This window comes from Salvelinus sp. IW2-2015, linkage group LG21, assembly GCF_002910315.2.
Source record: "Salvelinus sp. IW2-2015 linkage group LG21, ASM291031v2, whole genome shotgun sequence".
Classification (NCBI taxonomy): Eukaryota; Metazoa; Chordata; class Actinopteri; order Salmoniformes; family Salmonidae; genus Salvelinus; species Salvelinus sp. IW2-2015.
The window spans coordinates 6,739,939-6,754,979 of record NC_036861.1 but is presented as its reverse complement, the minus strand read 5'-3'; the positions used below and the strand labels follow the sequence as shown (position 1 = coordinate 6,754,979).

At 43.2% G+C, this 15,041-nt stretch overlaps 1 protein-coding gene, 1 long non-coding RNA gene and 1 pseudogene across 2 annotated transcripts in view; 1 reads left to right on the top strand and 2 right to left on the bottom strand.

The window, feature by feature from the left end:
* Positions 1–6,971, bottom strand: part of LOC111982304 (zinc finger protein 180-like) — an 8,410-nt pseudogene extending 1,439 nt beyond the window's left edge.
* A 618-nt stretch (positions 6,972–7,589) lies between these two features.
* Positions 7,590–9,022, top strand: LOC139022736 (uncharacterized). Its single transcript, XR_011473787.1, has 2 exons — positions 7,590–7,984; positions 8,444–9,022. It is a non-coding gene; the product is annotated as an uncharacterized lncRNA (long non-coding RNA).
* A 2,776-nt stretch (positions 9,023–11,798) lies between these two features.
* LOC139022717 (zinc finger protein 271-like) overlaps positions 11,799–15,041 on the bottom strand; it is a 22,922-nt gene continuing 19,679 nt past the window's right edge. The window contains exon 2 of the mRNA XM_070433784.1: positions 11,799–14,391. Within this exon, the coding sequence (XP_070289885.1) occupies positions 12,862–14,391 (1,530 nt within the window). The 3' untranslated portion in view covers positions 11,799–12,861. The remainder of the gene's footprint in view (positions 14,392–15,041) is intronic.

Below are 15,041 nucleotides of genomic sequence, written 5' to 3'. Positions count from 1 at the left end.
GCTCCAGTGTGAGTTCTCGGTGTGATATTAGGGTGCTTGGGTGACTAACGCTTCCACATTGATCACAGCTATAAGATTTCTCTCTGTGTGTGTTTTCTGGTGTATAGTCAGGCTGAATGATGTAGTAAAACTATTCCCACATTGAGTACAAGTAAAACTCTTCCCACATTGATCACAGCTATAAGATTTCTCTCCTGTGTGTGTTCTCTGGTGTGAAGTCAGCTGGCTAGATGTATAAAAACTCTTCACACACTGATTACAGCTATAAGATTTCTCTCCTGTGTGTGTTCTCTGGTGTGAAGTCAMCTGGCTAGATGTATAAAAACTCTTCACACACTGATCACAGCCATAAGGTTTCTCTCCTGTGTGTGTACGCTGGTGTACTATCAGGTTGTTTAGCTGAGTAAAACTCTTCCCACATTGATCACAGCTATACGGTGTCTCTCCTGTGTGTGTTCTCTGGTGTATAGTTAGATAGCTAGATGTTGAAAATCTCTTCCCACATTGATTACAGCTATAAGGTTTCTCTCCMGTGTGTGTCCGTTGATGTACTATCAGGCTGTTTWGCTGAGTAAAACTCTTCCCACATTGATKACAGCCAAAAGGTTTCTCTCCAGTGTGTATTCTCTGGTGTGATTTCAGGGTTTGTAGCTGAATGAAACTCTTCCCACATTCATCACAGCCATGAGGTTTCTCTCCAGTGTAAATTCGTTGATGTATTTTAAGGTCTCCTGAAGAGTTGAATCTCTTCCCACAGTCAGAGCAGCAGTGAGATTTCTTCCCTGTGGGTGTCTGCTGGTGTTTCTTGAGCTGTTCGGGTGTGGAGAGACTCTTCTCTGCCTCGTCAGCATCATGATGTTGTTGAGGCTCCCCAGAGGACCCACGATAGTCCCGCCTCTCTCCTGTGTGAATGGCAAAGTCAGACAGATGGTTAAAGGCCCACAACAACAGAAATCCATTGTTTATTTGAGGTAAAAGGTGAAGCCCAGAGCGCACCCATGAAGTTTTATTAAATTATTTGACAATTAAGACAGTCAAGTGAGCAACAAGTCATATTTAGTCTTGTTTTCACATTAGTGGTAACTAGAAATAAGTTATTAAAGCCGGCGACCCAAAACAAAACAACGACCCAAAACAACGGCGCCGCAGAAGGGGCAGACGGAGCGGTCTTCTGGTCAGGCTCCGTAGACGGGCACATCGCGCACCGCTCCCGAGTATACTACTCGCCAATGTCCAGTCTCTTGACAACAAGGTAGACGAAATCCGAGCAAGGGTTGCCTTCCAGAGAGACACCAGAGATTGTAACGTTCTTTGTTTCACGGAAACATGGCTCACTCAGAATATGTTATCAGAGTCGGTACAGCCACCTGGTTTCTTCACGCATCGCGCCGACAGAAACAAACATCTCTCTGGTAAGAAGAAGGGAGGGGGTGTATGCCTTATGATTAACGAGACTTGGTGTGATCATAACAACATACAGGAACTCAAGTCCTTTTGTTCACCTGACCTAGAACTCCTTACATTCAAATGCCGACCGCATTACCTACCAAGAGAATTCTCTTCGTTTATAATCACAGTGGTGTATATCCCCACCAAGCAGACACATCGACGGCCCTGAAAGAACTTCATTGGACTCTATGTAAACTGTAAACCACATATCCTGAGGCTGCATTTATTGTAGCTGGGGATTTTAACAAGGCTAATCTGAAAACAAGGATCCCTAAATTTTATCAGCATATCGAATGCGCGACCCGGGCTGGCAAAACCCTGGATCATTGTTATTCTAACTTCCGCGACGCATACAAAGCCCTCCCCCGCCCTCCTTTCGGAAAAGCTGACCATGACTCCATTTTGTTGCTCCCAGCCTATAGACAGAAACTAAAACAGGAAACGCCCAGGCTCAGGTCTGTTCAAAGCTGGTCCGACCAATCGGATCCCACGCTTCAAGATTGCTTCGATCACGTGGACTGGGATATGTTCCACATAGCGTCGGACAATACATGATGAAACGCTGATTCAGTGAGCGAGTTTATTAGCAGTGCATAGGTGATGGTGTAGCCACAGCAACTATTAAAACCTTCCCAACCAGAAACCGTGGATCGCATGGCTGCATTCGCGCAAAACTGAAAGCCGCGAACCACCTGCTTTTAATCAGGGCAAGGCGACTGGAAACAATAATATAGACCTACTGTAGATCACCAGATTCATTTGTGGAGATATCCCACTAGGCCTACTCTGTATGTGTTTGTCATTCTAAATGTCCTGAATAAGGAAATAGCTGCTGTCGCTTGTTGTCAATAGCCATATCCATCAAGGAACAGTTCTACACATTTATGAGCTAAGGATCTCTTGTCCAAACAGACTAATGAGACCCTACTGTAACAAGCAGACAATAACACATTATAAACATCAATTTGTTAGGGATTTGGATCCAACGTGGAGCACGGGATAACTGTCTTTACCAGATTAATGAATGAAAAAGCACTTTGTTGTTGTTGCATGGTCGTATGTTTGTCATTTGACTGTCATTTCAGAAAAATGATTTCCTGGATCAGCTGATGATAGTTGAACAGTGACTGTAACTAAACAGCTACAGTATAAGTATGATGTGTAATATATGAAGAACCACATTAATGACAGTATCCATTTGGGTGTTGTGAATCAAACTTTAAGGTTACTCTCGGTTAGAACCACTGGATTTAGCAACTCTGAAATTATTTAGGATTTCTGTGCACCATAGAAAACGGTTTTCCAGCGTAACATAAGGAGACACTAAATGTTATGTAGTTAGAGTGAATTTCAGTAGTTAGGAAAAAAACTGTCCCACTTACAAAACACACTCCCCTTCATGTAATGATTAATACCCTTTAGCCTTGGCCACCCTTATCTTTTGCTTAGTTTCATTCTCTATTGGCTCAGACATTCGGGCATAGATTCTATTGGTGGCAGTGACCATTGCAATGACACAAAAAAATAAACAGACATTACACACTCCTATGGCAGGTGCCTATAACTGATTAACTAATGTTCCTGTCCAAAGCCTTCACAAGTCCAAGGCCTTTGCGTGCTTACAAATGACTTTCCTCCGCTCAAGGCCTTCTCAAAGACCTAGAATGCCCAGGTGTGTTGATCCAGCTTTGCACAATCACATGGATTCTGCTTCCAATGTTTAATGGTTAACCCCTAGATTGAATTCTGCTTACTTACTTCGTAAGAAAACAGTATAGTACTGGAAAATTTCTAAGGTACTGAAAATGTCAATAAACTCCATTAATGTAAAATAGGAATGGGGTTGCGCCTAAACGCCGAGGGATACCAAGTAAGGTTAATTCACTGGACGTGATGCATGCAACGTATAGTCAATGTTGTGCTCCCAGTGGCGCAAGCAGTCTAAAGCACTGCATCTCCGCGCTTGAGGCGTCACTACAGGACACCCTGGTTGATTGCAGGCTGATCACAACCGGCCGTAATTGGGAGGTCATAGGGCTTGCACACAATTGACCAGCGTCGTCTTAGTGTAAAATAAAGAAATTTTTCTAACTGACTTGCCTAGTTAAATAAACGTTACATGTTAAACAAATTAAATACGTGTTTTATGCATAAACCGATTTTTTATTAAAACCGCAAGGCACCAACTTGAGAAGGTTTTAAAACAAACGTTATCAAACCAATTTCAGGAATATAAATAAAGAATGACATGTTTTGAATCTAGGTATGGTTTCACTTTTAATGAAGATGGATGGAATAAATTTAGCTGAATATTTAATATGCTCTAACAATTTGGCCCACACAGAAATCATACCTGGGCAGTTATAGGAATATACTTTATAGACCTAGAAACCTGAGTTAAACTATTCATTATGACCATCAATGGATGAATTCTAGAGATGTACTATAAATTCCTAGAAAAACCTTTAAACTCATCATTGATGACCTCATGGATGAATTCTAGATATACTATATAGCCTAGAACCTGGTTAAACTATCATGTATGACATCATGGATGAATTCTAAAATAATACTATATAGCCTAAGAAACCCTGGCTTAAAACTTATCATTATGACATCAATGGCATGGCCAGCCTTGTATTCATAGTGTAGTGAATCAAGGAGGTGCCCTGAGCATTGAACTCAACCTGGCCAGCACTGTCAGCCAAACACCTTTATAACTGTTATGCCAGATGTCTGAAACTTCTTCGACGACGGGTCTAGGTTTGCATTAAGGTTGATAAATAGTTTCTCTATGAAATTGAGAGTGTTAACACTTCTCCTTTCCCCATCCTCAGCTGTTTACCAAACCAAGTCTCTGGGCAGTATTTTGTTGTGTTTTAAGATACTAGGTTGTCCCTTTAAAAAAAAAAACATCATCAACAATTCTGCCAGTTTGAACAATAAACAAAGCAGTCATTCCACAACTGTTCTGGTAATAGGATGCGGGATCGGGCTGGAGAAATGTAACTAGTCTCTAATCATAGACAGAACGATGGAGCAAGGGACTGGACCATCCCATGATATAAACGTATAGGTTTTTAACCATGTTGAGGCATAACAGTGAATGGAATTACATATGTTTCTAAACATTGGAGTAGTAAAAAAGCTATTTTGGGTTCTTAATGGGGCAAACAGTTGAAACTAAGCTATGAGGCATGTGTTATATCTTCAAGAGTTCAATGGCTATAAAAGATAATTTAGAAAGTCAAAATTAATAGATGAGCAATTGCAAATTTCCCCTTAACAACCTTTAACACCAAAACATCAACAGCAGAGTTTAGTACCTCGTTTTTCAGAACAGACTTGTTAATCAGGGAACGTCACGTTAGAACCATTGTGGATGCCTGAAGATGCGTTTGGGAAACCAGGGGCCCAGATATCCCGTTTCCTCCACTTCTTCATTTTCATGTGACAGTCATGTCCCCCTCCTCTTCTTTCACTGAAACGTCGTCGTCCTCCTCTTTCACTGCTAAACAGCCTCAACCTCTACTTGTTTTTGTGATAGTAAACATCCTCTGTCATCTGAACGGCGTCTTCCTCGTCTTTAACTGAAACATCTTTCTCTTCTTCTTTCACTGTTAAACAGCCTCACTCTCTAACTTGGTTCTTGTAATTGTAACAGCCTCTTGCCTCCTCCTCTTTCCGGAGCTTTCTTTCTCCATCCAGCAGACCGTATCTTCTTCAGCAGGAACTGGGGGTTTACAAGAGTTGAGGACTGAGCTATTTAGGCAGGAGTTTGAAATCGCTAAGAGTATAATTCAAGCGGAGTGTCACTTTATCAGCAGCACTGCGCTGTCAATGACGTTCTGAAGAATATGGTTGAATTTCGCAACACCGATTGGGTTGGTATTGCTCGTTCGACATATGCAAGCCTACAGTGTGAGTCGGCTGCTAGATCTGCTGGACTGACTTAATTTTACAAATACCTTGCATCATAAATAAGCCTATCTCATTTATTCGTATAAATCAGTCATGCTCAGTCATCCGTTTCATCTCCACAACGCAGCGCAATGAGTCAATATGGATGACTCTCAAGGAAACCGGCCGAGTTGTTTAATATATGACATAATTGCCTACGCTGCTACGGCGTGTGACTTCATCTATAAAATGTGGCTGTTCTAAAATTCCGTGTTGATCGCTCAGAAAGCTTGAGTAATGAACCTGTTTTTGATACAATAGGCTCGAAAGAGCCAATATTCACGGAAGCTTGTGTTTCCCCCATCCACTCACATTTTCAGCGTAGATTTTCTGTCGATTATAGGACTCGGAGCGTTGTTGTAACTTTTCTCCGGTAAACGTTAGTTGGTCTTCCTTGCGACCATACCGTGCTGGTTGGGCTACGTGGTTAGGCTAATAGCTAGTTGGCTAAGATAACTGCATCTATAGCTTAATGTTAGCTGGCTGGCTAAGATAAACTGCTATCATAGCTAATGTTATTGGCTGGCTAAGATAACGCATATAGCTAACTTTTAGCTGGCTGTTCTAAGATGAACTGCATATAGCTATGTGTAGCATGGCTGGCTAGATAAACTGCATATAGGCTAATGGTGTTGGCTGGCTAGATAACTGCAATAAGCTAATTTTAGCTGGCTGGTCTAAGATAACCTGATATTAACTAAATGTTAGCTGGCTGGCTAAGATACTGCATATAGTAATGTTTAGCTGGCTGCGCCTAAGCATAACTGCCATATGAGTAACCATTCGTTGATATTTTGGTTAAGATGGCGTATGTATTTCCAAAAACTGATTGATACTTTAATCATCAAGTCATGAGCGCAAATTATGGTTTAATTTAAAGAAATTTACTGTTAAGTTATTTCTGTTGTAGTATATATCAGGGGAATACGCTGGTCCTCCATATTGACTTTCACACCTGGACTTTTGCCATTCTTCTGAATTTGATCGGTTTGAATATAACTAACTCCAAACATAGAACTGTGAGTGTTATTTGCATTGGAAATGTTTTAATATTTAATTTGATTTATTAATACATCACATAAAACGAATACAAAGAAATCTGAAACAATAACTACACACATGCCAACACTAAAGCACCTCAACATAACACAAACATCATAGAAATCCATCTCCTTAACTACATCACACCTGCGCCAGACCCACGTAAACACACCTCCATCTCCATTAACTACAACAACCTGCCAGGACCCACTAGAACACACCTCCATCTCCTTTAACTACACACACCTGCCCAGACCCACTAGAACACACCTCCATCTCCATTAACAATCACACCGCCAGACCCACTAGAACACACCTGCCATCTCCATTAACGACATTCCACGTGCCCAGACCCACTAGAACACACCTCCATCTCCTTTAATTACATCACACCTGCCCAGACCCACTAGAACACACCTCCATCTCCTTTAATTACATCACACCTGCCCAGACCCACTATAACACACCTCCTTCTCCAGCTCCTGCATCACTGTCTGCCACATGGCCTCAAACTGCACCATTGTATTTCTCTCCGTCGCCCAGCACTTTACATTTTTAGATCATAAAGCATTTGACCTTTCTATTGCGTTAACAATGGAGGATTGGTTGATATATAGTTTTTAAGTATAGTATTTAAGAGGATTGACGAGAACAGTATAGTCCAACCATCCGGTAACTTGTTTCATGCTCATCAAAGGTGAGGGTGAATTCCAGATGTTCACTGCTTGTATTGATGAAGGAGTGGAATCGATTAAGTTCCTCTGCTGTCCCCTGGAATAGAAGGAACACGTCATCAATGAAGACTTTTACAGAACCTGTTGAGGTGCTAGAATGGATTGTTAGGGCTGACAATCACATTCTTCTCTAACAAGCCCACATACAGTTACGCATAATTAGATGCTATTTTTTTTAAACTACAATGACCATAATGACCTGAGCGCCTACTTGTCTTGTCTGTGTTTCTTTTACACCTGCTACGTAAAAGAGACCGAAGAATGTGTAACAGTATAGCTTCCGTCCCTCTCCTCGCCCCTACCTGGGCTCGAACCAGGGACTCTGCACACATCAACAACTGCCTCCCACGAAACATTGTTACCATCGCTATTAGCGCACACGCCGCTAACTAGCTAGCCATTTCACATCGGTTACAAATGCACAATGTTCAATGCTATCTGGGATTCTTGGGACATCCCTACCCTGAACCCTAACCTTAACCCTTAACTTAACCATTGAAAATGTCAACTTCAATGGGCTAGGGACGTCCCAAGGATGTATCTCTACCTGAAAATACACATCTAAGTGATTGATAGTTGGTATTCAGCAGTCATAAAGCCTTATTTACTTTTATGAACTACTAAAATAGTGATTTTGTCAGACAGCATAGACAGCAGCTCTACACTTTATTGACTGACTGATCCATTCATCCTTCCATCCCTCCTCAGCCTTCCTCTCCTCTGAAGACCCAGTGAGGGTGGAGCTCAGTCAGCGAGCTGTTGAGGGACTGGTTAGGAAGAACACTTTTACAGCCAGAGAGGTGAGAGGTTACACATGGTTTAGATGGTAAATATTTATGTCCCCTTAGCAGTTCATCACGTAAGCAAAAGGGAATATGTTCCATCATCTGTTAATTTACATTAGTGCAAATTGTCCACTGATATTGGTAAAATTTCTCACCCCTTTTGGCTGTATGAAAGTTAATTTTCCCTTAGACACACACATTTGTTCTTTGCTATTATGAAGGTCATTTGTGTAGAATGTACTTTTCCCCACTCATTCACCCCACCTCTTTACGTTGCTTATTTCTATTCAGTGGCCTGACTGTGTACAGACTGTCAAAGGCCCATCCTGGTAGATCTGAACCTAATTCAGCTTGGAGTGATCGGATGACAGAAGTCACATTTAGGTGCCAGGTGTAACTGAGGCCATAGATGCTCCATATCCATTACTTTTGTTTTATATAATATGTCTAAATGTGTTTATTTCTGTGTTGCAGGGGCAGTCAAGAAATGGAACAGCGAGGCCACAGAACATAACATAAGCAGAGCTGTGGGAGATCACCTCAAGCCCCTGATAGAGCCGGGGGTGGTGTTTACCACTCCACTACGCCTTCAGCAGGCTGGAAAAGTGGGATTGATCTGTTTGATCCATTTGTTTGTTTCCGTTTTCAGTAGTTGAATCCTTTGATATGGGATTGATACCGATTTTCATACTAAGAGGGACTAAGAGTCTGTTGATTGGTCGGTCATTGGGTTAATTTGTTGAAATCAAATCCAGCTTTATTTGTACAGCACATTTCAGACATGAATGCAAAACAATGGCTTCTCAGGAAAAAAACAATGAAAATAAACGGAAATATTTAGTACACAACAAACAGAAGACTAACTGAAAGACTAATGAGCACACTAAGGAAATGTAACACCTTCCCTTTAAGACAACAAATATCCTATATTTTTGTTGGACAAGTTTGCTCACCACCAACAGAAAACAACTTCCATTTCTCATTATAATCAACTACAATGCTTCACCTTCCACAATATAAATATGGTGTCTACCGTCTGTCAACAATTAAAAACACGTATTTCAAAATAAAATTCTATCTTTTCTCCTTTTTCTTTCTATAGAATCCTAAAACTCACTGGCTTCTAGAACTCTCGTCTTCCTAAAACCCACTAGCTTCTAGAACTCTGGTCCCCTTGGAACGAGCCAAAACAAAACTCATCTCCAATACAGAAAAACATGCAGTCAAAATAAATTGTGATCCATGGCAACGCACTGGCTAAACGCAAAACACAAAACTTTTTGACTGCCCACCCTTGAGACAATCAGCAACCAAGTTCTCCTTGCCACGGACATGTCTGATTTCAAGAGGAAACTCCTGCAATATCCGTAGTAACTTTCCACCTCACTGCGGAGCTTCTCTCTTTTTTCCAGGGTTCACTCGATAGGCATGTTGTTGGATCGGGGCCCAGTCCCCAATGTCATGCTCTAGTACATTTTGTTCGGCACATGTGAGAATAAACCATGATATTCTAAAAGCAGGGCAACAATGTCAATATAATTGTACCAAAAAATGGTCAGTTGGTTGCATGAATAATTATCATTACTAAATGTTACATGAAATGTAAATATGAATAATTTAATTGCATAGTCATATTTTCAACATCTTTTCAATTACATTTTGCTAGGGGGATAGCCCAATGTCAAAAACACAGTTTAATGTGTCCAAATCAACAACCAATAGCAGAAACAGTTTGGATAAATTGAAAACCTAAACATAAAATGTACTATATACACAAACATCTGCCACAATAATTGTATTTTTTAAAACAAGCTCCTTATTAAACTGCACAAGCACAAAAACGCTGTGTTTTGACAAGTAGCAATAAATCACTGATATCGGTTAGGGGGAAATCAGGTTGTTCGTGCTGTTGAAACTAACACAACAAAAAAAAACACATGGAAATGGAGATATCTGTCATGTTCGTCTTCCTCCTCATTTGAGGAGGAGAAGTTTGAAGGATCGGAGGACCAATATGCAGCGTGTAAGTGTTCATCTTGAATTTAATAAACACAGAGAACACTTGACGAAACTATACAAAACAATAAACGACGAAAGTGAAGCTATGAATAATATAGTGCTGACACAAAACACTAACATAGACAATCACCCACAATGACAAAACAGGCTACATAAATATGCTTCCCAATCAGAGACAACGACTAACACCTGCCTCTGATTGAGAACCATATCAGGCCAAAACACAGAAACAGAAAACTAGACATACAACATAGAATGCCCACTCAGATCACACCCTGACCAAACAAAACATAAAAATACAAAGCAAACTATGGTCAGGGCGTGACAGTACCCCCCCCCCCCCCCAAGGTGCGTACTCCGGCTGGCAAAACCTGAACCTATAGGGAGGGGTCTGGGTGGGCATCTGTCCGCGGTGGCGGCTCTGGCCGCTGGACGTGGACCCCACTCCACCATAGTCTTAGCCGCTTTAGTGGCGTCCTTTAGCGGCGACCCTCGCCGCCAACCTAGACTGGCAACCCTACTAAAGGACCCCACCGGACTGAGGGGCAGCTCAGGGCTGAGGGGCGGCTCAGGGCTGAGGGCGTCCGGACTGAAGGGCGGCTCCGGACGTGGCGGCGGCTCCGGACTGGGGCGGGCGGCTTCTGGGCGGCTCCTGACTGGCGGCGGCTCTGGCGGCTCCTGACTGGGGCTCCTGACGACGGACGGCTCTGGCGGCTCCTGACGGTATGGCGTGATCGCGGTCGGGCGGCTCCTGTATCTGACGGGACGGCTCTAGCGCTCAGGACAGACGGGCGGCTCTAGCGGCTCAGGACAGACGGTTCGGCTCTAGCGCCGATCTCAGTGACAGTACAGGGCGCTTCTAGTCGCTCAGGGATCGGGCTGACAGATCCATGGAAGGGATCTTCTTGCCCGGCGTGGATCACACAGGTGTCTCAGCCCCTGTAAGGTGAGGGGAGACTGTGCGTGAGCGACAGCTCACTGTCATGCTGGGAGGCTGCCAGCCAGGTACCTAGTTACCACTCAGTCTGGAGCGAGAGCGCGAGCAGGTAGTGCTCTGGATGTTTGAGGAGGAGCACACTGCCAGGGACCTGCGAGCTGTGGGGGAAGCTCACTGAGGTGAACTCGTGGGTTCCGCTGATTAGCTCTTGCCACGCTACTCGCCCCAGCTGGATAACTACTCTAGCCTCGGATCTCCTGCTTCTTATGGTGTGCATGGTCCACAGGTTGAACCGGGTCTGTGAGTTGAGTCACTGTGGAATCTGTAGCGCTAGTGGCGTGTATCTATACGTGCGACTGACCTTCTTCCCTCCTAAGTGTCTTCCACGTCGCCACATTTTTTTGCCCGGCTAGCGAGTATCGTTTGAGTAGACACTACGCAGTAGGTAGCGTAGTGCTCCGCCACGACAACTCCCCACTGCTGCCCCGGTACGATGCAGCCTGCGATGGCCCGACAAGTAGCAATACCCTAGACCTAACAATGCGGGCGTTACAACCGAGACACATGACACGCGTCGAGTCAGGCCACAAGATAATCACGACCCTGAGCTCGGACCCCATCTACTCGCATGGCAACAACTTTACGCGAGGCCTGTTCCCCGTATAGTCGGCCAGGCACCGCGCTATGGCGACTTTATCTGCTCTCGTGCGACATACCACTGCCCGCATTAGACCAGGCATGGAGATATACTAGCGGAGTGGCCAGAACCAGTAGCAACCGCTGCGGTGGCACCACTTGACTTAGGTAAGTCATTGCAGGCCAGGTGACCGCTCAGGTCTGCTACCTGGCTTAGCCACACGCCCCGTGTGCCTCTCGTACCTGTCGCGCTGCCTCCTCATATCGCCGCCGCTCAGCTTTCGCTGCCTCCAGCTCTGCTTTGGGGCGGCGATATTCCCCAGCCTGTGCCCAGGGTGCTTTACCATCCAAAATCTCCTCCCATGTCCAGGAGTCCAGAACTCGCTGCTGCCCGATACCACGCTGCTTGGTCCCATTGTGGTGGGTGATTCTGTCAGCGATTGTGTGCAGATATGTAGCGGAGTCAGGCGCAAGACACAGGTTTTGAGCAACACAACGGAGTTTACTCAAAATACAAGCAAAATTCCAAATAGGAACATACAAACACACTAGCACATACAACCACTAAAGACACCAACAATGACAAAACAGGCTACCTAAATATGGTTCCCAATCAGAGACAACGACTAACACCTGCCTCTGATTGAGAACCATATCAGGCCAAACACAGAAACAGAAAAACTAGACACACAACATAGAATGCCCACTCAGATCACACCCTGACCAAACAAAACATAAAACATACAAAGCAAACTATGGTCAGGGTGTGACAATCTCTGACAATATCTTTAACCTCACTGGTTAGAGGACAACCTGCAGAAGACAGTCAGCTACATTTTGGAGTGACGCATTTAAATCTAGGGGTCGCTAAACAAAGGAACACAACACTTATTTGTCATCACTCATCGATATCATGTTGAAATCAATTATGCCGAGAGGAGGGAGATGAGGTTGCACGTCTTGTTAAAACTAACAGCTCAAAAACCACACGGAATCTAGGAATAATGTGTACATCACAGGTTAGAGGACAATTTGTAGAAAACAGCTAGCTACATTTTGAAGTGTTGCATATTGATTCAAGTGGGTCACCAACGTGTTAAGTGTAACACAGCTTTTTTTGTGTTAGTCACTTTTTGTTAAATCACATAAATAGTACTCTTCCATTTCAGAGCCTGGATTTTCCCCCTGAGGCTAATATCCATATCATGTTGAAAACAAATGATAAGGGGGCAAACATTTAGGGTTCTACATTGTGACATTATTCAAATACTCCTACTACAAATGTTAACATTCATTGATATCATGAAACAACTCCATGTATTTTCTGATGTTTGATCAGACATCTTTTATCAGAGTATCTCTTGTCACATTGATTACAGCTATAAGGTTTCTCTCCTGTGTGTGTTCTCTGGTGTAAAGTCAGCTGGCCAGATGTAGCAAAACTCTTCCCACATTGATCACAGCTATACGGTTTCTCTCCTGTGTGTGTTCTCCGGTGTGATATCATGCCGCTTAGCTGAGTAAAACTCTTCCCACATTGATCACAGGTATAAGGTTTCTCTCCTGTGTGTGTTCTCTGGTGTCGAGTCAGAATGCTGGATGTATTAAAACTCTTCCCACATTGACCACAGATATAAGATTTCTCACCTGTGTGTGTTCTCTGGTGTTGAGTCAGGCTGCTAGATGAGGAAAAACTCTTCCCACATTGACCACAGATATAAGATTTCTCTCCTGTGTGTGTTCTCTGGTGTACTTTTAGACTGCCAGATTGAACAAAACTTTTCCCACATTGACCACAGATATAAGATTTCTCTCCTGTGTGTGTTCTCTGGTGTACTTTTAGATTTCCAGATTGAACAAAACTCTTCCCACATTGAGTACAGCTATAAGGTTTCTCTCCTGTGTGTGTTCTCTGGTGTGACATCAGGCTGCTTAGGCTAATAAAACTCTTCCCACATTCATGACAGCTATATGGTTTATCTCTTGTCTGTGTTATCTGGTGTGATACCAGGCTGCTTAGGTGAGTAAAACTCTTCCCACATTCATTACAGCTATACGGTTTCTCTCCTGAGTGTGTTCTCTGGTGTGATATCAGGCTGCTTAGCTGAGTAAAACTCTTACCACATTGAGTACAGCTAAAAGGTTTCTCTCCTGTGTGTGTTCTCTGGTGTATCTTCAGATGGTTAGATGTAGAAAAACTCTTCCCACACTGAGTACAGCTATATGGTTTCTCTCCTGTGTGTGTTCTTTGGTGTACAATAAGATGGCTAGATGTATCAAAACTCTTCCCACATTCATCACAGCTATACGGTTTCTCTCGTTTCTCTCCTGTGTGTGTTCTCTGGTGTGATATCAGGGTGCTTACCCGAGTAAAACTCTTCCCACATATACCACAGCTACAGATATAAGATTTCTCTCCTGTGTGTGTTCTCTGGTGTGATATCAGGCTGGTTGAATGAGTAAAACTCTTCCCACATTGAGTACAGCTATACGGTTTCTCCACTGTGTGGATTCTCTGATGAATTTTAATGCCTGCTGAGGAGGTGAATCTCTTCCCTCCGTCAGAGCAGCAGCGAGGTTTCTTCCCTGTGGATCTCTGCGGGTGTGTCTTGAGGTGTTCTGATGTGGAGAGACTCTTCTCTGCCTTGTCAGCATCGTGAGGTTGTTGAGGCTCCCCAGAGGACCCACGGTAGTGCAGTCTCTCTCCTGTGTGAACAACAAAGTCAGACAGATGGTTAAAGGCCCACAACAGCGGAAATCCACTGTAAGAAGTGATGCCAACAGCATAGCCATGAAGTACAACAATTGACGTCTGTAATGAATGTAATGACTATTTGACATTTGTCTTAAAATGAGCAAGAACCGTCATATTTTGTCTTGTTTTCACATTAGTAGTAACATCTAACCTTGTAGACTAGAAATAAGTTATTCATGTTATTGAAACTGTAAGCGGTGTGCCAGACGACTTTTGGTCTCCAATATAGGCCCCTTTCTGTGTTTAATAAAATTGCGTCACGAGGGCGATGCAAATGCAATTTGGTTGTGGAAACTCCTCCCTGCTAATGAGGAAACCATTAGTTATGGATGTAGTATATCTGCAAATGAGGAAACCACTAGTTATGGGTGTAGTATATCTGCTAATGAGGAGAGGAAACCGCTAGTTATGGATGTAGTATATCTGCTAATGAGGAAACCACTAGTTATGGATGTAGTATATCTGGTAATGAGGAAACCACAATTATGGGCAATTATTATACTACATCCATATATAATACTTTATGCGGTTTTCCTATCATTGCCTCATAGCTCCTAGCAATAGCTACACCCATAACGAGTGGTTCGTCTCATTTGCCAAGCATGATAACGTACAGTCCAAAATACACTACAAATGAGCTTACCTCAGATAGCTAGGAGAGTGGAATTTTCCACAACCAAATTGCATGCACGCCCTCGTAGGACTGACTATCTAGGTAAATTATT